This window comes from Ranitomeya imitator, chromosome 2, assembly GCF_032444005.1.
Source record: "Ranitomeya imitator isolate aRanImi1 chromosome 2, aRanImi1.pri, whole genome shotgun sequence".
Classification (NCBI taxonomy): Eukaryota; Metazoa; Chordata; class Amphibia; order Anura; family Dendrobatidae; genus Ranitomeya; species Ranitomeya imitator.
Genome location: NC_091283.1, coordinates 334,054,720 through 334,081,110, shown reverse-complemented (window position 1 = coordinate 334,081,110; position 26,391 = coordinate 334,054,720). Strand labels below are relative to the sequence as shown.

Here is a 26,391-nt window from a genome sequence, read left to right as displayed (position 1 = left end):
AGCTCCCTCCTGTGGTCGTGAATGGTACTTCGGCGAGTTCCGTCTATGGGCTCCCTCTGGTGGCTATGAGTGAAGCTGCGGCTTCTGAGGTTCCTTACACAGGTGACGTGGTTTATCCTTTGGTTGGCTGTTCTATTTAACTCCTCTCAGATCGTTACTCCATGCCAGCTGTCAATGTTTTTGCATTTGTTCAGTTCGCTCCTGGATCTCTCTGGTGACCTGCCTTCTCCTGCAGAAGCTAAGTTCCTGATAGTCATTATTTGTTCACTGTTTTCTTGTCCAGTTGGTTATCATGATTTTGTCTTGCTAGCTGGAAGCTCTGGGATGCAGAGTGGCCCCTTCCGCACCGTGAGTCGGTGCGGAGGTCTTTTTTGCACACTCTGCGTGGTCTTTTGTAGGTTTTTGTGCTGATCGCAAAGTTACCTTTCCTATCCTCTGTCTATTTAGTTAGTCTGGCCTCCCTTTGCTGAAACCTGTTTCATTTCTGCGTTTGTGACTTTCATCTTTACTCACAGTCAATATATGTGGGGGGCTTCCTTTACCTTTGGGGAATTTCTCTGAGGCAAGGTAGGCTTTATTTTCCTTTTCTAGGGCTAGATAGCCCTTAGGCTGTGACGAGGCGCCTAGGTCTGGTCAGGAGCGCTCCACGGCTATTTCTAGTGTGTGTGATAGGATTAGGGCTTGCGGTCAGCAGAGTTCCCACATCCCAGAGTTCATCCTGTATGTGGTTTAACTATCAGGTCATTCCGGGTGCTCCTAACCACCAGGTCATAACAATGAACCCTGTGTTATTGCCAACAGTTGGAGCGCCATATCGTTGGTGACATGAGGTCCTAGAAAGACCTGTTTCAGAGAGTCCAGGAAGAGAGGAGCACTCTGCACCACACGATCATTGAGCTCCCACAGTGCCGTTGCCCACTCCAACGCCGTGCCCGACAAAAGGGATAAGTTAAACCCACTTTTGCCCATTCCGTAGGAAAGTATGCAGCCAGAAGCTCTAGATGTATGGAGCACTGACTCCCGAATCCCCAACATTGCTTACTGTCACCAGCAAATTTGTCTGGAAGCGGGAGACGGGATAAAGTCAGAGCAGGAGTGATAGAGGACAAACTGGCTGTAGGTACACTATCAGCCTGAACAGCTACTGCGGTAACATCCACAGCTGAGGTTGTGTGTTCTAGAGCCGCCAACCTACCCTCCGGCTGCTGGATGTACTGCTGTAGACGCTGATCGTCCGCCATTTACTAGCCAGACCCTGGCGCTAGTATTCTGTTAGGGCTAGCGGAACGCACCGAGTAAATATAGATGATGTTATTGGTGCGTTCGCAGCCCGGGGTCCACCGTGCAGGAGGAACCTGCTGCTAGTAAATGGCACTATATGGCGGTATACGCGAACTCTGTTACCTCACAGAGTTGCTGATATAGAAAAGGACTGTGTCCTGTTAAGCTCACAGGAGCACATGGATAACTGCTGAGCAGATAGCAGTCAGTGGTCTTGCAGTCAGGAAGGCACAAAACCAATTCCTCACCGGATGAGCCAGTATTCTAGTGGCTTATTTCAGCCGGGCCCTGAATACATGCAACCAAACTCCTGACCGGAGGTGCCGGTATTCTAATGGCTTTTACAGCCAACCCTGACCACAGGCATACATGACCACACTGGCGCAAAGTACATAACAAGGCCTGATACTAGCGCATGGCCGTGCGGTCATGCGAACCTTTTAAAGCTGCAGCAACTACAGGACCTTCCTAGAAGGATCAATGGGAGGCTGCCACAGAACTTGAGCAACTTCAGGACCTTCCTAGAGTACCAATGGGAATAGCTAGAGTACCTGAGCATGTGACCCTTGATCTCCAATGAGAGATCTTACCCTGGGCATACTCAGAAGGGGAAAGTAGGACTTAGTCCCAAAGACGTCTGCTCACCGCTGACCAGTACTGGCTACAATGGCAGAAGCTGGAAGGACAGCAGTAACCCTTCACACAGTGTCAGTCTGAGCGAGACACTGGGACCGACGTCTCCGCTGAGCAGGCTCCACTGCGGCAGGAGAAGAATGGGAGACCGCAGCGGAGATGGCTCGAGATTCCCCCTGTGCAGAGGTGGGAACTTGACCCCTAACAGGATCTGCCTATGGGGGGGTGCTGCAATATCTTCTATAGGATCTGCCTATGGGGGGGGAGTGCTGCATTATATACTGTAGGATCTGTAATCTATAATTTAATTTATGACGTGAAGTGAAACCATGAAACCAGGGCTCGAGCCATGCCAACACATTTCCTGCAGGCGTGAATAAATGCATATTACAGCCATCAGTTGGAACGACCGCCAGGGCAGCGGGGTACTCGGTAGCGGGTCTGGTCTTAAAGGGCATGCCACGGTGGCTGCAACCTGGTCCGTGGCCCTGGGCGCCCAATAAAAGGGGAAAGGAAAAGGACTATAAAGGGGATTTGTGGATAATATCTATTGTTCGTGACGCCACCTGTGATGTTCGGTCAGTAGGGACCGACGCTGCTTAAAGGGGTGTTCTAGGGTGATGTTGTTGCAGCAAGATGGTAACGCTTCCCACAGGTGAAGCGCGGTCCCCAGGGCTTCCCAAGGAGTGTGGCAAGGATGGTGTATGCCGATAAATAAGTGGAGGACACAAAGATTGCAGTGTTTTACCTGGTTTACTGATGTTAGCAGTCCTCAGTCCAGGGTAGCAGGGTAGCAGGCTTGGAGGCAATAGGAGATCCCTCTCGCAGGTGAGGTCCGTAAGCCTTTCCTACTTGCACTACTTTAGCTGGCAGAGTCCCTGCGGCTTAAAGCTTCGTTGCAAAGTCCCCTCTCTCCTGTCCTAAGACAGATGTCTGTATGATAGGCAGTTCGAGCCTGTTTATAGGATCTCTTAGATGACCCAGCTCTTTGGGTTACTGCTTCATCTTAGACTTGATGCAGGCAATTGACATATAGTCCTATCGATCTGCAAGAGAGCACAGCTGACCGCACCACTGCTCAAGAGGATAATTATGCCTGCTCACCTGCGATGGGAGTGTGGCCGCCGGATCACGGGTGCTTCAGCCCAAACATGTCATAAAGTCCATCCAAGTAGAAAAGAAAAGGCAGCACTCACCGATCCTTCCAAGAGAGGTAACTTTATTTGCTTACATTGAAATCTTCATGGCCGGGAGTGCAGATTTACAGAGTGCGGCAAGCCTGACGACGGCCGTTTTGCACCCACCTGGCGCTTCCATGGATCAGTGAGTGAGCATTCAGGGTGACCGAGGAAGTAGGTGCACGGAGGTGAAACCCCTCCCCCCACCAGACTTACTCCGCCCCACCCAACGCCCAATTCCTATACAAAATACATAAAAACAACTTAAAAACAACAATAACTTTGTGCACAAATCACCTTAACAAGTAATGCTCTGAACCATAATCATTATATATGAAAATGCTAATAATCTACAGGCTGGCGCTATCCTATCTGATCACACAGAGACTAATCCCATATTCACTGGTCAATGGTAATGTCAGTTTGTCACCTTTAACTCTACCTCCCGAACCACATTTTTCATACATGTCGGTAACAACTCATGAGTGTAAGCATTTACTGCAAATTATTAGAAGACCCAATTAATCTTTTCAGATGACATCGATGGTAGGACAGCTGGACTTAAGGAAGAATATTTATGCCAACTTTTAAAGTCAAGGTCTGATGGTTCCTATAGCAAATGAAGACCCAACATTTTTACAAATTTACTGTTTGGGAGATGAACCGATACAAGCTGATCGACGTTGTGAAGTTATACCTGAGACAAAAAGACATTGTTTTGAATTTGCAAAGATTTTTCCACCAACACAATCAGTAAACCTTTATAATACGGCCTTATAAAGAATGTAAGTGCGGAATATCAGGGTGTAATAAGAGCAGACAAGACATCGGTTGGTGGCGCAAAAGGAGATTTGATTCCCCCAGTGTTAATGAAGTAGCTATTGTAATGGTTGGACGGGACTTTCTAAGCCGAGATATAATTATTCAGTGACGGAGAGAACATGTTCAGCGTATTACAGAAACACATAGATCATATGATGCTCTGCAATATCCTATAATATTGTGGAATGGCCAAGATGGCGATCACTATAATCTAACAGACTGATCCCAACACTGCGAGGCCGACCAATAAACCAACCAATAAAATATCAGCTATGGACGTCTACACCTACCAAATAATGATCAGACAATGGAGGCAACTTTCTCATCAATGTATAGTAGATCTGTATGCCAAGGGGGAATGCGAGCGTCTTCTGTACATACAGCTGAACCAACAAACACTTACAGGGAGGCCATGCCAAAAGCGTGGTCTGATGGAGGATGGTCCACACTGGGACCTGACATTGCAGGAGGCGTCCCTCACTCGCTTTCCTCCTCATCTTCTAACCTGTTCCCTATAATAACTACAACCTGTGCACCTTCCAATCCCCGGGCTCTGTGGGACAAATACACAGAATATCCTAGAGAAGATCTTCATAGAGAGCGCAGGAGAGGTAATCCGGACTTAGACATCAATGTCACTGCCGACAGATTCACCACAGTCCTCCTGACTCTAGAAGAAAGGAGCCGATGTATCAGTAGTGACCCTCTAATGGCATCAGGTTACCGGCACCAGCTCCACCAGCCTCTGTGTTATGGGCAGAGATATTCTGGGAGAGAAAAGCCAGGATGTGGGAAAGATGAGAGGATTTGTCCCAGTAAATAAGCCTCTTCTGGGTGATGACCACAGATCGGGGGATTTGGCAATTATGGCTCAGATTCCAGGTGGAAATGGGAGACGGTTTTCCTTGATGCCCCAGGAGGTTCCGGTAAAACATTCTCATTAAATTGCTGCTCTCAGAAATTCCCTCCATCAATAACATTGCTCCGGCCGCTGCATCGTCTGGGGTTGTGGCCGCTCTCTTAGATGGAGGCGCACGGCTCAGTCAGCACTAGGATTACCCCTGAATCCAGCGCTCTTGGAATCTCCCGTCTGTAATATCACTAAGATCTATGAATGATCTGGGGGGATCCAATCACTTAATGGGGGGAATTGTTCTACTTTTGTAACATTACTTGATCTTAAAGGAGCAGCACCAGCAGAGGAGCTGAATACTCATCAGCACAGCAGAGTCCTGCATACACTGAGGGCCCTGATCATGTGACCCCAGACTCCTCCCCTTCTGTGACCTCATCACAGGTCCTGTGCGCATAGAAAAGCCATATTTGTGGAGTGCGGCTCTGCGGGTGGAGGTAGGTGCTGGAGATTCCCCATTACTGGGCGCAGGGAGGGAGGGACATTAACCCGTTCAGCACTGAGGCTCTTTTGAGGTCTCTGTGTGGTGTGAACAGTGATGTAACACAGAGGCGTAGCTAGGATTTTGGTTCGAAACTTCTGAGTGGCCCCAACCCGGTAACCTTGATTACAACTCGGTGACGCCCCCTAATAGTGGAGGAGAACCTCAGCAGATGACCGCTCTGTTACTGAAGATAATCTCTATATAAAGACCAACATGGATATTACCACCATATGGTCAGTGGTAGATACCAGCCCTACAGAACATATAAGAGATCACAGCACAGTTACAGATAATCTCTTACCGCTGACGTTCTTTCTGATGGAATCATTCACTTTTCCCGTCTTTTCCATCTGGCCCAGACCGACATGACAACTTCTCCAGCCAGGACTCGTCTGCAGAGAATAGAACAAAGACACATTTCACTTCTCACATTCCAGCCCCATCTCCATCTATCCCAACCTGCACAAACTCCTCATCCTACTGATACCCCAACTCTGAGCCGCTGCTGCCATATGTGTCCCTATTACTGCCCCTGATACCCCAATACTGAGCCTCTGCTGCCATATGTGTCCCTATTACTGCACCTGATACCCTAATACTGAGCCGCTGCTGCCGTATGTGACCCTATTACTGCACCTGATACCCTAATACTGAGCCGATGCTGCCATATGTGACCCTATTACTGCCCCTGATAACCCAATACTGAGCCGCTGCTGCCATATGTGACCCTATTACTGCCCCTGGTACCCCAATACTGAGCCGCTGCTGCCATATGTGTCCCTATTACTGCACCTGATACCCTAATACTGAGCCGCTGCTGCCGTATGTGACCCTATTACTGCACCTGATACCCTAATACTGAACCGCTGCTGCCGTATGTGACCCTATTACTGCCCCTGATACCCCAATACTGAGCCGCTGCTGCCATATGTGACCCTATTACTGCCACTGATACCCCAATACTGAGCCGCTGCTGCCGTATGTGTTGTGAATTCTGCTTTTAGGCTCCCTCCGGTGGTTGTAGATGGTAATGCAGTTGTGCCTGGACTGCAGGATTGGACAGGTGTATCTGCTAATTGCAAGGCTGACTGGGGTATTTAACTTTGCAGGACTCTTTAGTCCCTGCCAGTTGTCAATGTTCCTTGTGAAGTGTTGGATCACTTTCTGGCTTCTCCTGCTCGCTGCCAATTTCAGCAAAGATAAGTGTTTGGTTTTTGTTTCTGTGGCACACTGCCGGTGTGCTTGTTTCAGTTTTATTCCTGCTCTGATTGTAGGATTCACTGGAGTTGCAGATATGCGCTCCTGCATCTTTTAGTAGATGTAGGAAGTTTTTGTATATTCTGCTGTGGATGTTTTGAAGGGTTTTTTACTGACCGCACAGAACTCTGTCCTATCCTGTCCTATCTAGCTAGAGTGGCCTCCTGTGCTAATCCTGTTTTTCTGCCTGTGTATGTTTTTTCCTCTCCGACTCACCGCCAATATTTGTGGGGGGCTGTCTATCCTTTGGGGATTTTCTCTGAGGCAAGATAGTATTCCTATTTCCATCTTTAGGGGTATTTAGTTCTCCGGCTGTGACGAGGTGTCTAGGTGTGTTAGGTACACTCCACGGCTACTTCTAGTTGCGGTGTTAAGTTCAGGATTGCGGTCAGTACAGTGGCCACTTTCTCCAGTGAAAGTCTCATGCAGCTCCTAGGTCACCGGATCATAACAGTACAACTGGCCAACGATGAGTTAATTGCATCTCAGAAGAAAGGAGGAAAGGTTTTGAGCAATTTTTTTTCTCAGCCTGTTTTGTCTTCCCCTCCCTCTTAATCTCTGGGTGGCTGAGGAACCTAGTACTAACATGAATGTTCAGGAGTTAGCTTCTCGTGTGGATCAGCTTGCTGCTAGGGTACAGGGTATTTCGGATTATATTGTTCAGACTCCTGCTTTAGAACCTAAGATTCCCACTCCTGATTTATTTTTTGGTGACAGATCCAAATTTTTGAGTTTCAAAAATAACTGTAAACTGTTTTTTTGCATTGAGACCCCGGTCCTATGGTGATCCCATTCAGCAGGTTAAAATCATCATATCCCTGCTGCGTGGTGACCCACAGGATTGGGCATTTTCCCTGGAATCTGGCAATCCTGCTTTGCTTAATGTTGATTCTTTCTTTCAAGCATTGGGGTTATTGTATGATGAGCCTAATTCTGTGGATCAAGCTGAGAAGACCTTGTTGGCCCTATCTCAGGGGCAAGAGGTGGCTGAATTGTATTGTCAGAAATTCAGGAAATGGTCCGTGCTGACTAAATGGAATGATGATGCTTTGGCGGCAATTTTCAGAAAGGGTCTTTCTGAATCCGTTAAGGATGTTATGGTGGGGTTTCCCACACCCTCCAATTCTGAGTGATTCTATGTCTTTGGCCATTCAGATTGACCGGCGCTTGCGGGAACGCAGAATTCTGCGCGCTATGGCGTTATCCTCAGAACAAATTCCTATGCAGTGTGATAGGATTCTGTCTAAAACGGAACGACAAGGTTTCAGACGTCTCAACAGGTTGTGTTTTTATTGTGGCGACGCTTCTCATGTCATTTCTGTCTGCCTTAAGCGGACAAAAAGGATCGCCAGTTCATTTACCATCAGTACTGTACAACCTAAATTTCTGTTATCTGTGTCCTTGATCTGTTCATTGTCATCATTTTCTGTCATGGCGTTTGTGAATTCAGGCGCCGCCTTGAATTTGATGGACTTTGACTTTGCTAGGCGTTGTGGTTTTCCCTTGCAGCCTTTGCAGAATCCTATCCCTTTAAGGGGCATTGATGCTACACCCTTGGCTAAAGATAAGCCCCAGTTTTGGATACAGGTGACCATGCGCATGGCGCCAGCCCACCAGGAAGATTGTCGATTTCTGGTGTTGCATAATTTGCATGATGCTGTCGTGCTGGGTTTCCCGTGGTTGCAGGTCCATAATCCTGTTTTGGATTGGAAGTCCATGTCTGTGACTAGTTGGAGTTGTCAGGGGGTTCATAATGATGTTCCTCTGATGTCATTCGCCCCTTCTCCCTCTTCTGAAATTCCGGAGTTTTTGTCTGATTTTCAGGATGTATTCGATGAGCCTAAGTCCAATTTCCTTCCACCGCACAGGGACTGCGATTGTGCTCTTGATTTGATTCCAGGCTGCAAGTTTCCTAAGGGTCGACTTTTCAACCTTTCTGTACCTGAACATACCGCCATGCGGAGTTATATTAAGGAGTCTTTGGAGAAGGGGCATATTCGTCCATCTTCTTCACCGTTGGGAGCAGGGTTCTTTTTTGTTGCTAAAAAAGATGGTTCTTTGAGACCCTGTATTGATTATCGCCTCTTAAATAAGATCACGGTCAAGTTTCAATACCCCTTGCCTTTGCTTTCTGATTTGTTTGCTAGGATTAAGGGAGCTAGTTGGTTTACTAAGATTGACCTTCGGGGGGCTTATAATCTTGTTCGTATAAAGCAGGGTGATGAATGGAAAACTGCGTTTAACACGCCCGAAGGCCATTTTGAATACCTTGTGATGCCATTCGGACTCTCTAATGCTCCATCTGTTTTTCCGTCCTTCATGCAGACCTTCATAAAGATTATTATTAATAAAGATTATTATTATTCATGCATGATATCTTCCGGAGTTATCTTGATAAATTCTTGATCATTTATTTGGACGATATTTTGATTTTTTCCGATGATTTGGAGTCTCATGTGCAGCAGGTCAGGATGGTATTTCAGATCCTTCGTGACAATGCCTTGTTTGTGAAAGGGTCTAAGTGTCTTTTTGGGGTGCAGAAGGTTTCCTTTTTGGGCTTTATTTTTTCTCCCTCATCTATTGAGATGGATCCGGTTAAGGTTCAGGCCATTCATGATTGGATTCAGCCCACATCCGTGAAGAGTGTTGTGAATTCTGTGGCAGAGCTCCCTCCTGTGGTCACAAGTGGTACTTCGGCTGATTCTCTCTGTGAGCTTCTGTTGGTGGAGGGAAGTGGTACTGCGGCTTCTGAGTTTCCTCCCTCAGGTGATCTGGTGAGGTCGTTAGGTGCTTCTCTACTTAACTCCACCTAATGCTTTGATCCTGGCTTCCTGTCAATGTTCCAGTGTTGGACTTGCTTTTCCCTGGATCATTCCTGTGGCCTGCTGCTCTGCATAGCTAAGTTCTTCTTTGCTATTTGTTTGCTATTTTTTCTGTCCAGCTTGTCTAATTTGTTGCTGGAAGCTCTGGGACGCAAAGGGTGTACCTCCGTGCCGTTAGTTCGGTACAGAGGGTCTTTTTGCCCCCTTTGCGTGGTTTTCTTTAGGGTTTTGTGTAGACCGCAAAGTTATCTTTTCTATCCTCGCTCTGTTAAGAAAGTCGGGCCTCACTTTGCTGAATCTATTTCATCTCTACGTTTGTCTTTTCATCTTAACTCACAGTCATTATATGTGGGGGGCTGCCTTTTCCTTTGGGGTATTTCTCTGAGGCAAGGCAGGCTTATTTTCTATCTTCAGGCTAGTTAGTTTCTCAGGCTGTGTTGAGTTGCATAGGCAGAGTTAGGCGCAATCCACGGCTGCCTCTAGTGTTGTTTGGAGAGGATTAGGGATTGCGGTCTGCAGAGTTCCCACGTCTCAGAGCTCGTTCTATGATTTTGGGTTATTGTCAGATCACTGTATGTGCTCTGACCGCTTTGTCCATTGTGGTACTGAATTGCCTTTCATAACAGTACAGGAAGCCCAAAGTACTAATGATTCTCAATAGAGGGAAAAAAGAAGTTCTGAGACCATTTTTTTTCTTTGCACTGTGTTTTGCCTTTTTTTTCCTTTAGACATTTGGGTGGTTCAGTACACAGGTGTAGCGATGGACATTAGAAGTCTGTCTTCATTTGTGGATCAGCTCTCGGCAAGAGTACAAAAGATTCAAGACAATATTGATCAGAAATCTATGTTAGAACCAAGAATTCCTATTCCTGATTTGTTTTTTGGAGATAGAACTAAGTTTCTGAGTTTCGAAAATAATTGTAAATTATTTCTGGCCTTGAAACCTCGCTCCTCTGGTGATCCAGTTCAACAGGTTTTGATTGTTATTTCTTTTTTGCGCGGCGACCCTCAGGACTGGGCATTTTCTCTTGCGCCAGGAGATCCTGCATTGAGTAATATCGATGCGTTTTTCCTGGTGCTCGGATTGCTGTACGATGAACCTAATTCAGTGGATCAGGCAGAGAAAAATTTGCTGGCTCTTTGTCAGGGTCAGGATGAGATAGAGGTATGTTGTCAGAAATTTAGAAAGTGGTCCGTGCTCACTCAATGGAATGAATCTGTGCTGGCAGCTATGTTCAGAAAGGGTCTCTCTGAAGCCCTTAAGGATGTCATGGTGGGATTTCCTATGCCTGCTGGTTTGAATGAGTCTATGTCTTTGGCCATTCAGATCGGTCGACGCTTGCGTGAGCATAAATCTGTGCACCATTTGGCGGTATTACCTGAGCTTAAACCTGAGCCTATGCAGTGCGATAGGACTTTGACCAGAGTTGAACGGCAAGAACACAGACGTCTGAATGGGCTGTGTTTCTACTGTGGTGATTCCACTCATGCTATCTCTGATTGTCCTAAGCGCACTAAGCGGTTCGCTAGGTCTGCCACCATTGGTACGGTACAGTCAAAATTTCTTCTGTCCGTTACCTTGATCTGTTCTTTGTCATCGTATTCTGTCATGGCATTTGTGGATTCAGGCGCTGCCCTGAATTTGATGGACTTGGAGTATGCTAAGCGTTGTGGGTTTCTCTTAGAGCCCTTGCAGTGTCCTATTCCATTGAGAGGAATTGATGCTACGCCTTTGGCCAAGAATAAGCCTCAGTACTGGACCCAGCTGACCATGTGCATGGCTCCTGCACATCAGGAGGTTATTCGCTTTCTGGTGTTGCATAATCTGCATGATGTGGTCGTGTTGGGGTTGCCATGGCTACAAGCCCATAATCCAGTATTAGATTGGAAATGCATGTCGGTGTCCAGCTGGGGTTGTCAGGGGGTACATGGTGATGTTCCATTTCTGTCTATTTCGTCATCCACCCCTTCTGAGGTTCCAGAGTTCTTGTCTGATTACCAGGATGTATTTGATGAGCCCAAGTCCGATGCCCTACCTCCGCATAGGGATTGTGATTGTGCTATCAATTTGATTCCTGGTAGTAAATTCCCAAAAGGTCGACTGTTTAATTTATCCGTGCCTGAGCACGCCGCTATGCGCAGTTATGTGAAGGAATCCCTGTAGAAGGGGCATATTCGCCCGTCATCGTCACCATTAGGAGCAGGGTTCTTTTTTGTAGCCAAGAAGGATGGTTCGCTGAGACCTTGTATAGATTACCGCCTTCTAAATAAGATCACGGTTAAATTTCAGTACCCCTTGCCATTGTTATCTGATTTGTTTGCTCGGATTAAGGGGGCTAGTTGGTTCACCAAGATAGATCTTCGTGATGCGTATAATCTGGTGCGAATCAGGCGAGGAGATGAATGGAAAACTGCATTTAATACGCCCGAGGGTCATTTTGAGTATCTAGTGATGCTGTTCAGACTTGCCAATGCTCCATCAGTGTTTCAGTCCTTTATGCATGACATCTTCCGAGAGTACCTGGATAAATTCCTGATTGTGTACTTGGATGACATTTTGATCTTCTCGGATGATTGGGAGTCTCATGTGAAGCAGGTCAGAACAGTTTTTCAGGTCCTGCGTGCTAATTCTTTGTTTGTGAAGGGATCAAAGTGTCTCTTTGGTGTGCAGAAGGTTTCATTTTTGGGGTTCATCTTTTCCCCTTCTACTATCGAGATGGATCCTGTTAAGGTCCAAGCCATCCATGATTGGACTCAGCTGACATCTCTGAAAAGTCTGCAAAAGTTCCTGGGCTTTGCTAATTTTTATCGTCGCTTCATCTGCAATTTTTCTAGTATTGCCAAACCATTGACCGATTTGACCAAGAAGGGTGCTGATTTGGTCAATTGGTCTTCTGCTGCTGTGGAAGCTTTTCAGGAGTTGAAGCATTGTTTTTCTTCTGCCCCTGTGTTGTGTCAACCAGATGTTTCTCTTCCGTTCCAGGTCGAGGTTGATGCTTCTGAGATTGGAGCAGGGGCTGTTTTGTCGCAGAGAGGTTCTGATTGCTCAGTGATGAAACCATGCGCTTTTTTTTCCAGGAAGTTTTCGCCTGCTGAGCGAAATTATGATGTGGGCAACTGAGAGTTGCTGGCCATGAAGTGGGCATTCGAGGAGTGGCGTCATTGGCTTGAAGGAGCTAAGCATCGCGTGGTGGTATTGACTGATCATAAGAACTTGACTTATCTTGAGTCTGCTAAGCGCTTGAATCCTAGACAGGCTCGTTGGTCGCTGTTTTTTGCCCGTTTTGACTTTGTGATTTCGTACCTTCCGGGCTCTAAAAATGTGAAGGCGGATGCTCTGTCTAGGAGTTTTGTGCCCGACTCTCCGGGTTTGTCTGAGCCGGCGGGTATCCTCAAGGAAGGAGTAATTGTGTCTGCCAGTAATTGTGTCTGATTTGCGGCGGGTGCTGCAAAAATTTCAGGCTAATAAACCTGATCGTTGTCCAGCGGAGAGACTGTTTGTCCCTGATAGGTGGACCAATAAAGTTATCTCTGAGGTTCATTGTTCGGTGTTGGCTGGTCATCCTGGAATCTTTGGTACCAGAGAGTTAGTGGCTAGATCCTTTTGGTGGCCGTCTCTGTCGCGGGATGTGCGTGCTTTTGTGCAGTCCTGTGGGATTTGTGCTCGGGCTAAGCCCTGCTGTTCTCGTGCCAGTGGGTTGCTTTTGCCCTTGCCGGTCCCGAAGAGGCCTTGGACACATATCTCTATGGATTTTATTTCTGATCTTCCCGTTTCTCAAAAGATGTCAGTCATTTGGGTGGTCTGTGATCGCTTTTCTAAGATGGTCCATCTGGTACCCTTGTCTAAATTGCCTTCCTCCTCTGATTTGGTGCCATTGTTCTTCCAGCATGTGGTTCGTTTACATGGCATTCCAGAGAATATCGTTTCTGACAGAGGTTCCCAGTTTGTTTCAAGGTGTTGGCGAGCCTTTTGTGGTAGGATGGGCATTAACTTGTCTTTTTCCTCGTCTTTCCATCCTCAGACTAATGGCCAGACCGAACGAACCAATCAGACCTTGGAAACATATCTGAGATGCTTTGTTTCTGCCGATCAGGATGACTGGGTGTCCTTTTTTGCCTTTGGCTGAGTTCGCCCTTAATAATCGGGCCAGCTCGGCTACCTTGGTTTCGCCATTTTTCTGCAATTCTGGGTTCCATCCTCGTTTCTCTTCAGGACAGGTTGAGTCTTCGGACTGTCCTGGTGTGGATACTGTGGTGGACAGGTTGCAGCAGATTTGGACTCATGTAGTGGACAATTTGACCTTGTCCCAGGAGAAGGCTCAACGTTTCGCTAATCGCAGATGCCGTGTGGGTCCCCGACTTCGTGTTGGGGATCTGGTTTGGTTATCTTCTCGTCATATTCCTATGAAGGTTTCCTCTCCTAAGTTTAAACCTCGTTTTATTGGTCCGTATAGGATTTCTGAGGTTCTTAATCCTGTGTCTTTTCGTCTGACCCTTCCAGATTCTTTTTCCATACATAACGTATTCCATAGGTCATTGTTGCGGAGATACGTGGTACTTATGGTTCCATCTGTTGATCCTCCTGCCCCGGTTTTGGTGGAGGGGGAATTGGAGTATATTGTGGAGAAGATTTTGGATTCTCGTGTTTCTAGACGGAAACTCCAGTATCTGGTTAAATGGAAGGGTTATGCTCAGGAAGATAATTCCTGGGTTTTTGCCTCTGATGTCCATGCTCCCGATCTTGTTCGTGCCTTTCATGTGGCTCATCCTGGTCGGCCTGGGGGCTCTGGTGAGGGTTCGGTGACCCCTCCTCAAGGGGGGGTACTGTTGTGAATTCTGTGGCAGAGCTCCCTCCTGTTGTCACAAGTGGTACTTCGGCTGATTCTCTCTGTGAGCTTCTGTTGGTGGAGGGAAGTGGTACTGCGGCTTCTGAGTTTCCTCCCTCAGGTGATCTGGTGAGGTCGTTAGGTGCTTCTCTACTTAACTCCACCTAATGCTTTGATCCTGGCTTCCTGTCAATGTTCCAGTGTTGGACTTGCTTTTCCCTGGATCATTCCTGTGGCCTGCTGCTCTGCATAGCTAAGTTCTTCTTTGCTATTTGTTTGCTATTTTTTCTGTCCAGCTTGTCTAATTTGTTGCTGGAAGCTCTGGGACGCAAAGGGTGTACCTCCGTGCCGTTAGTTCGGTACGGAGGGTCTTTTTGCCCCCTTTGCGTGGTTTTCTTTAGGGTTTTGTGTAGACCGCAAAGTTATCTTTTCTATCCTCGCTCTGTTAAGAAAGTCGGGCCTCACTTTGCTGAATCTATTTCATCTCTACGTTTGTCTTTTCATCTTAACTCACAGTCATTATATGTGGGGGGCTGCCTTTTCCTTTGGGGTATTTCTCTGAGGCAAGGTAGGCTTATTTTCTATCTTCAGGCTAGTTAGTTTCTCAGGCTGTGTCGAGTTGCATAGGCAGAGTTAGGCGCAATCCACGGCTGCCTCTAGTGTTGTTTGAAGAGGATTAGGGATTGCGGTTTGCAGAGTTCCCACGTCTCAGAGCTCGTTCTATGATTTTGGGTTATTGTCAGATCACTGTATGTGCTCTGACCGCTTTGTCCATTGTGGTACTGAATTGCCTTTCATAACAGAAGAGCCTTCAGAAATTTTTCGGTTTCGCTAATTTTTATCGCCGTTTCATTGCTAATTTTTCCAGCGTGGTTAAACCCTTGACTGATTTGACTAAGAAGGGCGCTGATGTGGTGAATTGGCCCTCTGTGGCTGTCTCTGCCTTTCAAGAACTTAAACGTTGTTTTTCATCTGCTCCAGTGTTGCGCCAGCCGGATGTTTCTCTTCCGTTTCAGGTTGAGGTTGACGCTTCTGAGGTTGGGGCAGGGGCCGTTTTGTCTCATAGGGATCCTGTTGGTTCCTTGATGAAACCGTGTGCCTTCTTTTACCCTAAATTTTCGCCTGCGAAACGCAATTATGATGTCGGCAATCGGGAGTTGTTGGCTATGAAGTTGGCGTTTGAGGAGTGGCGACATTGGCTTGAGGGAGCTAAGCACCGTATTGTGGTCTTGACCGACCATAAGAATTTGATTTACCTCGAGTCTGCCAAACGGTTGAATTCTAGACAGGCTCGATGGTCCTTGTTTTTTTCTCGTTTTGATTTTGTGGTCTCGTACCTTCCTGGTACTAAGAATGTTAAGGCTGATGCCCTCTCTAGGAGTTTTTTGCCTGATTCTCCTGAGGTTTTGGAATCAGTCGGTATTTTGAAGGAAGGGGTGGTCCTTTCTGCCATTTCTCCTGATTTACGACGGGTTCTTCAGAAATTTCAGGCTGACAAACCTGACCGTTGTCCTGTGGGGAAACTGTTTGTTCCTGACAGATGGACTAGTAGAGTGATTTCTGAGGTTCATTGTTCTGTGTTGGCTGGTCATCCTGGTATTTTTGGTACCAGAGACTTGGTTGGTAGGTCCTTTTGGTGGCCTTCTTTGTCGCGTGATGTGCGGTCTTTTGTGCAGTCCTGTGGGACTTATGCGTGGGCCAAGCCTTGTTGCTCCCGTGCTAGTGGGTTGCTCTTGCCATTGCCGGTCCCCGAGAGGCCCTGGACACATATTTCTATGGATTTTATTTCCGATCTTCCTGTTTCCCAAAGGATGTCGGTTATCTGGGTTGTTTGTGACCGATTCTCTAAGATGGTTCATTTGGTGCCTTTGCCTAAATTGCCTTCTTCTTCTGATTTGGTTCCGTAGTTTTTTCAGCATGTGGTCCGTTTGCATGGTATTCTGGAGAATATTGTGTCCGACAGAGGTTCCCAGTTTGTTTCTAGGTTTTGGCGGGCCTTTTGTGCCAAGCTGGGCATTGATTTGTCTTTTTCTTCTGCATTTCATCCTCAGACAAATGGCCAGACTGAGCAAACTAATCAGACCTTGGAGACCTATTTGAGATACTTTGTGTCTGCTGATCAGGATGATTGGGTGGCTTTTTTGCCATTGGCCGAGTTTGCCCTTAATAATCGGGCTAGTTCGGCTACTTTGGTTTCGCCTTTTTTTTGTAATTTTGGTTTTCATCCTGGTTTTTCTTCTGGGCAGGTTGAGCCTTCTGACCTTCCTGGTGTGGATTCTGTGGTCAACAGGTTGCAGCAGATTTGGGCTCATGTGGTGGATAATTTGGTGCTGTCTCAGGAGGAGGCTCAACGTTTTGCTAACCGTCGTCGGTGTGTTGGTTCCCGGCTTCGTGTTGGGGATCTGGTTTGGTTATCTTCCCGTCATGTTCCTATGAAGGTTTCTTCTCCTAAGTTTAAGCCTCGGTTTATTGGTCCTTATAGGATTTCTGAGATTATTAATCCGGTGTCCTTTCGCCTGGCGCTTCTGGCCTCTTTTGCTGTCCATAATGTCTTCCATAGCTCTTTGTTGCGGAAATATGTGGAGCCCGTTGTTCCCTCTGTTGATCCTCCGGCCCCTGTGTTGGTCGATGGGGAGTTGGAATATGTTGTTGAGAAGATTTTGGATTCTCGTTTTTCGAGGCGGAAGCTTCAGTACCTTGTCAAATGGAAGGGTTATGGCCAGGAGGATAATTTTTGGGTTTCTGTCTCTGATGTCCATGCCGCTGATTTGGTTTGTACCTTTCATCGGGCTCATCCTGATCGGCCTGGGGGCTATGGTGAGGGTTCGGTGACCCCTCTTCAAGGGGGGTACTGTTGTGAATTCTGCTTTTGGGCTCCCTCCGGTGGTTGTAGATGGTAATGCAGTTGTGCCTGGACTGCAGGATTGGACAGGTGTATCTGCTAATTGCAAGGCTGACTGGGGTATTTAGCTTTGCAGGACTCTTTAGTCCCTGCCAGTTGTCAATGTTCCTTGTGAAGTGTTGGATCACTTTCTGGCTTCTCCTGCTCGCTGCCAATTTCAGCAAAGATAAGTGTTTGGTTTTTGTTTCTGTGGCACACTGCCGGTGTGCTTGTTTCAGTTTTATTCCTGCTCTGATTGTAGGATTCACTGGAGTTGCAGATATACGCTCCTGCATCTTTTAGTAGATGTAGGAAGTTTTTGTATATTCTGCTGTGGATGTTTTGAAGGGTTTTTTACTGACCGCACTTAACTCTGTCCTATCCTGTCCTATCTAGCCAGAGTGGCCTCCTGTGCTAATCCTGTTTTTCTGCCTGTGTATGTTTTTTCCTCTCCGACTCACCGCCAATATTTGTGGGGGGCTGTCTATCCTTTGGGGATTTTCTCTGAGGCAAGATAGTATTCCTATTTCCATCTTTAGGGGTATTTAGTTCTCCGGCTGTGACGAGGTGTCTAGGTATGTTAGGTACACTCCACGGCTACTTCTAGTTGCAGTGTTAAGTTCAGGATTGCGGTCAGTACAGTGGCCACTTTCTCCAGTGAAAGTCTCACGCAGCTCCTAGGTCACCGGATCATAACACGTATGTGTCCCTATTACTGCACCTGATACCCCAATACTGAGCCGCTGCTGCCATATGTGTCCCTATTACTGCACCTGATACCCCAATACTGAGCCGCTGCTGCCGTATGTGACGCTATTACTGCACCTGATACTCCAGTACTGAGCCGCTGCTGCCGTATGTGTCCCTATTACTGCATCTGATACCCCAATACTAAGCCGCTGCTGCCGTATGTGACCCTATTACTGCACCTGGTACCCCAATACTGAGCCTCTGCTGCCATATGTGTCCCTATTACAGCACCTTCTGTGTGGTTCTCTGTGCCCTCCAAATTCAAAAGCAACCCTTTTTTAATATAGTAATAGCGGGTGCAGGTGCCCTAGAAAACAAATTTTGCCCCCTAGAAAGCAATATTGCCCTGTGTGCCCCTTTGACAGTCACAGTAACCTGAGTTCCCCTATAACAATAAGTGCCCACTTTACATTTTACAATGTCCCGAGTATCCCCCCTGTGCAGCTTCCCTATACACAGGATGAAGCTCTCTTATACAGTCTAATGCCCCCTCACTGTATATATACTGACCCCTTAGTATCCCCCAAACTATTTGATAGCTCCAACACTGTAATCTCCACACTGTACGATAACCCCATAGATAACCTCCATATAGTATAACGCACCAGACAATCCTTAATATAGTCCTTAATATATAATACACTCCCCATAGGCCTCCATGTAGTATAATGCACTCCCCATAGGCAGCCTCCATATTGTATAACGCACTCTCCCATAGGCAGATTCTATAGTACAATGCAGCCCCCCATAGATAGTCTCTATAGTATACTGCAGCCCTTAATAAAATGCACCCCCTAGGCAGACTCTATAGAATAATGCAGCCCCTAATATAATCCACACCCAATAGACAGCCTCTATAGTATAATGCCGCCCTTGAAAGGAACCTCTGACCAGTTTTGGCCTATATAAGTTACAGCCATCACTTTTCAAGGCTGATATACAGCATTCTATAATGTTGTATATCTGCCCCCAACCCGACCTGTAAGAGAAGAAAAAGATCTTTTATTATACTCACCTACGGGGCAGTCCAGTTGAATGGGTGTCGCAGGCTTTGGTCCAGCACCTCCCATCTTTTTGCAATGCCGCCCTCCTGCTTGCATCATGTGGCTGATGCGTCTCTGCGTCATCCAAACAGACTCTTTGGCACTGCGAACAGGTGTTGTGAAAGGTCAAAGAGCCCTGGCACCTGCACGCTGCAGTACTTTGCTCCGCCCTCAACAGGGCAGAGAAGTACGCCTGCGCAGGAGCGCGATGCTGAGGAGACTGTGGATGACGCAGTGACGCATCATTCACATGAAGCAAGCAGGAGGACGGTGATCATAAGATGGGAGGCACTGGACCTAAAAGAGCGAGACCCCTCTGACCAGACCGCCCCACAGGTGTGTATAATAAAAGTTATTTTTCTTCTCTCACAGGTTGGGTTGGGGGCAGATATTCTGCATTATAGAATGCTGTATATTAGCCCTGAAAGGTGATGGCCGTATCTCTTATGTGCCAAACCTGGTGACAGGTTCCTTTTAATATAGTGCACCCCCATAGGCAGACTCTATAGTATAATACAGCCCTTCATATAATGAACCCCCATAGGCAACCTCTATAGCATAATGCAGCCCTTCATATAATGCATCCCCATAGGGAGCCTCTATAGCATAATGTAGCCCTTCATAAAATGCACCCCCATAGGCAACCTATATAGCATAATGCAGCCCTTCATATAATGCACCCCCATAGGCAACCTCTATAGCATAATGCAGCCCTTCATATAATTCACCCCCATAGACAGCCTCTATAGTATAATGCAGCCCTTCATAAAATGCACCCCCATAGGCAACCTTTATAGCATAATGCAGCCCTTCATATAATGCACCCCCATAGGCAACCTCTATAGCATAATGCAGCCCTTCATATAATGCACCCCCATAGGCAACCTCTATAGCATAATGCAGCTCTTCATATAATGCAGCCTATATAGCATAATTAAGCCCCATAAAAAAATAAATCCAATACTCACCTTTCTTCCTGGTTCCTTCACTGCTCTGAGTGCCCGCACATCTCCAGACAGTGGGTGTCAGGTAATGACGTAATCGCGACCCAGTGTCGGTGTTGGTGGAGTCAGATGCTGACAGGGGTATAATGGAAGAGGAAGCGTAATGCTCCTTCTCTCATCGGGTATTGTCAGCTGTATCGGCATCTAGCCGATAGAGCTGAACTTGTGATGATGGGGGGCCCCTTGCTGGCATCGGGCCCTCCACCTGCTCAAGTGCCTCATAGCGGTGGGGCGGCAGAGCTGGGAGATCGATTCTCCCTGCACTGCTGCAGAATGTAACCGTATGGGTGCACTGTGCACACCAATACAATTACAGTAGTGTAGCTCCTGGTGGGCCCCCTCAGAGCACGGGGCCTGGGGCGACCTCCCGCTCTCCCCCTAGTAGCTACGCTACTGCATAACAGCTGTGGACAGAATGCAGCCACATTAGATCCATTCAGAAAACTGCAGGATGGGAGGACAGAAGCCCAGAGAAGTTCTCCCACAATGCGATGATTCCTCTCCTGGCTCCAGCACAATAATGTAGATACTAGTGATGAGTGACCGCTCTCCACTACTCGATCCGGCATCGGGAGCTCGGACAAGCTTGTTACTGGAGTATCGCAGGTGATGGAGCGCCATGCTTGAGTTCCCAGCCAATAAACATGCGGGGATTGCCCGCCATACACGGTAATGTTATAGTCATGTTGGCTACAGGTATTACTGTGACTGTCCGGCCGCATCACGTTATCGGGTTTATAGAAGACCCAGTGATGCGACGCACGGCACACCGTCCTCAGGAAGCAGCTCAGGGAGAGTTGTTATAGGAGGGAGCGCTTAGATTATTGTCAGCCCCCTGAGGATTATAAAGTTGTATCCTTTAGTGTCTTTCATGTGGTGCTATAGGGTGTATTTAACCCCTTCAGCCCAAAGCCTGTTTTCACTTTCCTGACCACTTCAATTTTTTCATTTTTGACCACTGTCACTTTGTGAGGTAATAACCCTGGATGCTTCAGTGGATCCTGGAGATTATGACATTGTTTTCTTCATGTCATATTGTACTTCATGATAGTCCTAAAATTTCTTCAATATGATGTTTATTTGTGAAAAAATTGGAAATGTGTCAAAAAGTTTGAAAACTTTGCAATTTTCGAACTTTGAATTCTTGTGCCCTTAAATAAGAGAGATATATCACACAAAATAGTTAATAAATAACATGTCTACTTTACATCAGCACAATGTTGAAAACATATTTATTTTTTGGTTATAAGGGTTAAAAGTTGTCCATCGATTTCTCATTTTTACAACATATTTACAAAACTATTTTTTAAGGACCACATCACATTTGAAGTGACTTTGAGGGGCCTATCTGACAGAAAATACCCAAAAGTGACACCACTGTAAAAACTGCACCCCTCAAAGTGCTCAAAAACCCACTCAAGAAGTTTATTAATCCTTCAGGTGCTTCACAGGAACCGAAGAAACGTGGAAGGAAAAAATGAACATTTAACTTTTTAGCCACAAAAATGATATTTTAGCACCATTTTTTTATTTTCACAAAAAGAAAAAGAAAAAGTGGATCACAAAAGTTGTTGTGCAATTTCTCCTGAGTACGCCAATACCCCATATGTGGGTGAAAACCACAGTGTGGACGCTCGGAAACAAAGGTATATTGTTTTGGAATTCAGACTTTGATGGAATGGTGTGCGGTTGTCATGTTGCGCTTGAAGAGCCCCTGATGTGCCTAAACAGTAGCAATACTCCATAAGTGACCCCATTTTGTAAACTACACCCCTCAAGGAATTTTTTATCTAGAGGCATAGTTTTATAGTAATGATTATAATTCTTTTGGTTTTACTAGTGTGTGAATTTATAATGTGGTGTTATGTGTAAGATGTGTGGAGATTATAAAAGTGTGTTGTGTGTCAACAGGGTAAAAATTAATTTTATTAAAATCCCTTTATTGACACATTGCCGATGTGGGGAGGTTACAGTGCAGGGAGAGGTGCAAGAGTGTTAGCAGGGAGGCCACAGAAAAGGATGTTGCAGTAGTCAAGGTGGGAGATGATGAGGGCATGCACAAGCATTTTAGTAGATTGACGGTTGAGGGAAGGACGGATTCTGGAGATGTTTTTGAGCTGAAGGCGACAGGAGGTGGAAAGATATTTCAAAAACCTGACCTGCACATCCAAACATAGACTCAGTGTGAACAGGTGCTGAACCTAGAGTCGCCAACTCGTATATAGTTAAGTAAAGTAAATAAGGCAGCACACTGCAGCGCTAGAACATACAAACTTGAAATACGAAATTTGAACTGCATTACTGCACTAGAAATATGAAAAATGAGAGTGTTTAGAGCATAAAAATGGGCAATTTTATGTGTACCTGGAAGCCCCTTTACGGCATCTCTCTTATACCAGGTCCTACGCTTGCCTTACCTCGCTGAGAATAAACGTCTCCATCTGAATGGGTACATGTGAAAACCTCTTCCTAGACTAGAATTCTCTCTCTCTGTGGAGGGGTATTGGACCTGCTGTAATTAAAACACCTGTAGGCAAGGAGGCGGAGTGCACGATCAGAAGGCTAGAGAATACATTTCAAAAACCTGACCTGCACATCCAAACATAGACTGCCTTATTTACTTAACTATATACGAGTTGGCGACTCTAGGTTCAGCACCTGTTCACACTGAGTCTATGTTTGGATGAATCAATCGTAAAGAGATCAGGTGCACCACTATAATGTAGTAATATATAATATATTCTAATAAACATTAAAACACTAAATGCATGGAATATGCAATATAGGACCAAAGAAAGAGAAAGCCCATGCATAAAAATGTGCACACCTGTTCCAAGAATACTGAAAATATATAAATTTATTTATATGAACACCAAAAAGACACAAGAATATAAAACCAATTAAAACCACAACAATACACCCATCCCCATATAAAGATGTACAATATAATGCTCTCTAAGTACATGCATGTTAGAGTTGCAATATGCAGGGAAATAATCCAAATTGTACTGTAATAACAATCATGTACACAAAATTCCCCCAGAAAAATAAACCAAAACAATTATACCAAAATATATAAATGACCAAATCCCTAATATTTGTATGAGAAAGCAAAATAAGGGCGTCCCCAAATTTGCTAAAGGACAGTGGTCACAGCACATGTATGTGTGGGGGGAGGTAGATATAAATAAAGTCCCTACTGGAGTCGTAGAAAAAGCACAATGCAGAGTTGTGTCTAGCAAATACAAGACCTGTGGAATACACCAGTGTTGAAATTCAATGGTATCTGCATAAGGCTAGGGTCACATTGCGTTAGTGCAACTCGTTTAGCGCTAGCGCTAGCGGGTTGCGCTAACGCAATGTTTTTAATGTGGCCGCGTCCGCGGCGCGCCAGGAAACACCGGCGCGTCGCTAGCGCGTGCCGAACATGGCACGCGCTAGTGCTGCGCGTTCCCAATGCCGTGAATGGGCGCGCTAACGGACGCGTTGCACGGCGTTAATTTCGCCGTGCAACGCTGTCCGTTAGCGCTTTCCCATTAACGCAATGGGAACCAAGCCTAATACAACTGGACTAGGCATACAATACTAACCAGCCTGTCCTGAGTGCAAAGCCCTCTGTAAAGCCCAGAGCCCGCAGTAAGATAAGATCTGCTGCTGTGCAGAGAAAGGCTTTGGATAATCCGACCCCAGTATGAGGACTGAAAGGGAGAGAAGAAAGAAAAGGAGGGTGTTGTGAAAAAGAGAAATTGCTGGTCAAATTTTAACCCTTATAACTCCCTAGCAAAAAAAAATTTTGGTTCCAAAATTGTGCTGATGTAAAGTAGACATGTGGGAAATGTTACTTATTAATTATTTTGTGTGTCATATCTCTGTGATTTAAGGGCATAAAAATTCAAAGTTGGAAAGTTGCGAAATTTTCGCCAAATTTCTGTTTTTTTTCACAAATAAACGCAAGTTATATCGAATAAATTTTACCACTATCATGAAGTACAATATGTCACGAGAAAACAATGTCAGAATCGCCAAGATCCGTTGAAGCGTTCCAGAGTTATAACCTCATAAAGGACAGTGGTCAGAATTGTAAAAATTGGCCCGGTCATTAATGTGCAAACCACCCTAGGGGCTTAAGGGGTTAATAAATTTGCAAAAATTTCTACATTTCTTTTTTTTTCAGTCAAGATTGGGTGCAGAGTGTACATTAATGAGAAAAATAGAAACTTTTTTGAATTTACCAAATGGCTGCAATGAAATAGAGTGAATAATTTCAAGGGGTCTGAACACCTTCTGTACCCACTGTACGTGACATAAAGACAATAAATGAAACAAGAAAATAAGGAAAGAAACAAACAACCTCCACACGTCCATACAGTGACAGGATTATTACTTATTACAGCAAACCTGTCACCAGCTTTGGCCAATACAAGTTATTGCCACCACCTTTCAGGGCTTATACACAGCATTCTATAATGCTGTAGATAAGCCCTCGATCTGACCTGCAAGAGAAGAAAAATAACTTATTATAGTCACCTGCGGGGCGCTCTCCTGCTTGCTTCTTGGCTCCCCGGAATCACGCTCACGCGCAGACATACTTATCTGCCCTGATGAGGACAGAGCAAAGAACTTCTGTGCGCAGGTGCTGGGCCTCTCTAACTTTTCCTGGCGCCTGTGCAGGAGCGTGATGTCCTGGATCCATGAAGCAAGCAGGACAGCAGCATCGCAAGAAGATGGGAGGTGCCGGACCAAGACCTGCGACATCCCTCGGACCTGACCGCCCCGCAGGTGACTATAATAAAAGTTATTTTTCTTCTGTTGCAGGTCGGATCGGGGGCTTTTATACAGCATTATAGAATCTCGTAGATAAGCCCTGAAAGGAGGAGGCCGTAACTCGTATTAGCCAAATCTGATGACAGGTTCTCTTTAATACTAGAAATATATTGCACAGGGGATATCCCAGCCAATTCCCTGGAAACACAGAATTAGAAATGATTCTTTCTCCACAGTTTCTATAGGACTTAATACATTCCTGATTCCGGAGAGTAATAGAAATACGGCAGAAAACAGAGGAAGAAAGTTCGGAGAAGAAGCTTCATAGAAAGACACTGAAGTTACAGACGCCGTTTAACCCTTTGGGAGAAAGTGATTCCAGCACTTTACCGAGTAAATCCCACCAGAACTGTAGCATGTAGAGACCCCAATATCTACAGGTGTCCCTTCTAATTGGGGGGGAACCTCTAATAATCCTCGGACAGTTCTGACAAACACGGAAAAGTGCCCCTTTATGGAGGTGACAGAAAGTCTGTTTAGTCACTTTAGCTTCATAGTATCAGCTCTAATCCAATGGGGAGAGAGCGATTTACCCTGAAGAGTCACAGATTGTGGGGGTGTTATAAAATGTTATAGTTAGGGGGGTTTTGTGTTGCCTCCTTATAAAAATCACAATGGTTTTGTTCCTTTTCCGCTGAAAGATACAAATGACCCAACTATGATAGACGGGAATCAAGGAAACATGTATTAGGCCGGAGCCACACTAGAGTGGAATAGGGATGAGTGCTATGCGAGAAAAAATCACATAGCACTCGGACCAATGTTAATCTATGGGGAATCTCTCATCATCCGTTGTTTTCTCGGCCGTATTATACGTGCGAGAGAAATCACAGCATGCTGTGATTTGCATCGTATATCGGCCGAGACTCGCCAATGAAAGTCTATGGGTGCGAGAAAAACTCCCACCACAAGGACCATCAGTGTGACTTGTGAGAAATAAGCACCGGTGTCCTATAGAAAAGCCGGCAATTCAGTGCAGTGTAATGTAGAATCACACTGACAGGTTAGAATAAAATAGATAAAATAAATATCTACACATAGTATAGACGTATACACTGCTCAAAAAAATAAAGGGAACGATAAAATCCCACATCCTAGATATCACTGAATTAAATATTCCAGTTGTAAATCTTTATTCATTACATAGTGGAATGTGTGGAGAACAATAAAACCTAAAAGTGATCAATGTAAATCACAACTAATATTCCACGGAGGTCTGGAGTTTGAATGATGCTCAAAATCAAAGTGGAAAATGAAGTTACAGCATATGGTCTCACAAGGGGTCTGAGGATCTCATCTCGGTACCTAATGGCAGTCAAGCTACCTCTGGCGAGCACATGAATGGTTTTGCGGCCCTCCAAAGAAATGCCACCCCACACCATTTCTGACCCACTGCTAAACCAATCATGCTGAAGGATGTTGTTGGCAGCAGATCGCTCTTCACGGCGTCTCCAGACTCTGTCTCGTCTGTCACATGTGCTCAGTGTGAACCTGTTTTCATCTGAGAAGAGCACAGAGCGCCAGTGGCGAATTTGCCAATCCTGGTGTTCTGGGGCAAATGCCAAGCATCCTGCACGGTGTTGGGCTATGAGCACAACCCCCATCTGTGGACGTCGGGCAGTCAGATCATCCCCTTGGAGTCGGTTTCTACCCGTTTGTGCAGACACATGCAC

The 26,391-nt window shown here is 45.9% G+C and overlaps 1 protein-coding gene across 1 annotated transcript in view; it reads left to right on the top strand.

Annotated features, from left to right (window-relative positions):
• The first annotated feature begins 4,272 nt into the window (after window positions 1-4,272).
• Window positions 4,273-26,391, top strand: part of LOC138666500 (zinc finger protein 250-like) — a 59,853-nt gene continuing 37,734 nt past the window's right edge. Inside the window, exons 1-2 of the mRNA XM_069754715.1 lie at window positions 4,273-4,729; window positions 5,212-5,264. Coding sequence (XP_069610816.1) covers window positions 4,273-4,729; window positions 5,212-5,264 — 510 coding nt within the window. The remainder of the gene's footprint in view (window positions 4,730-5,211; window positions 5,265-26,391) is intronic.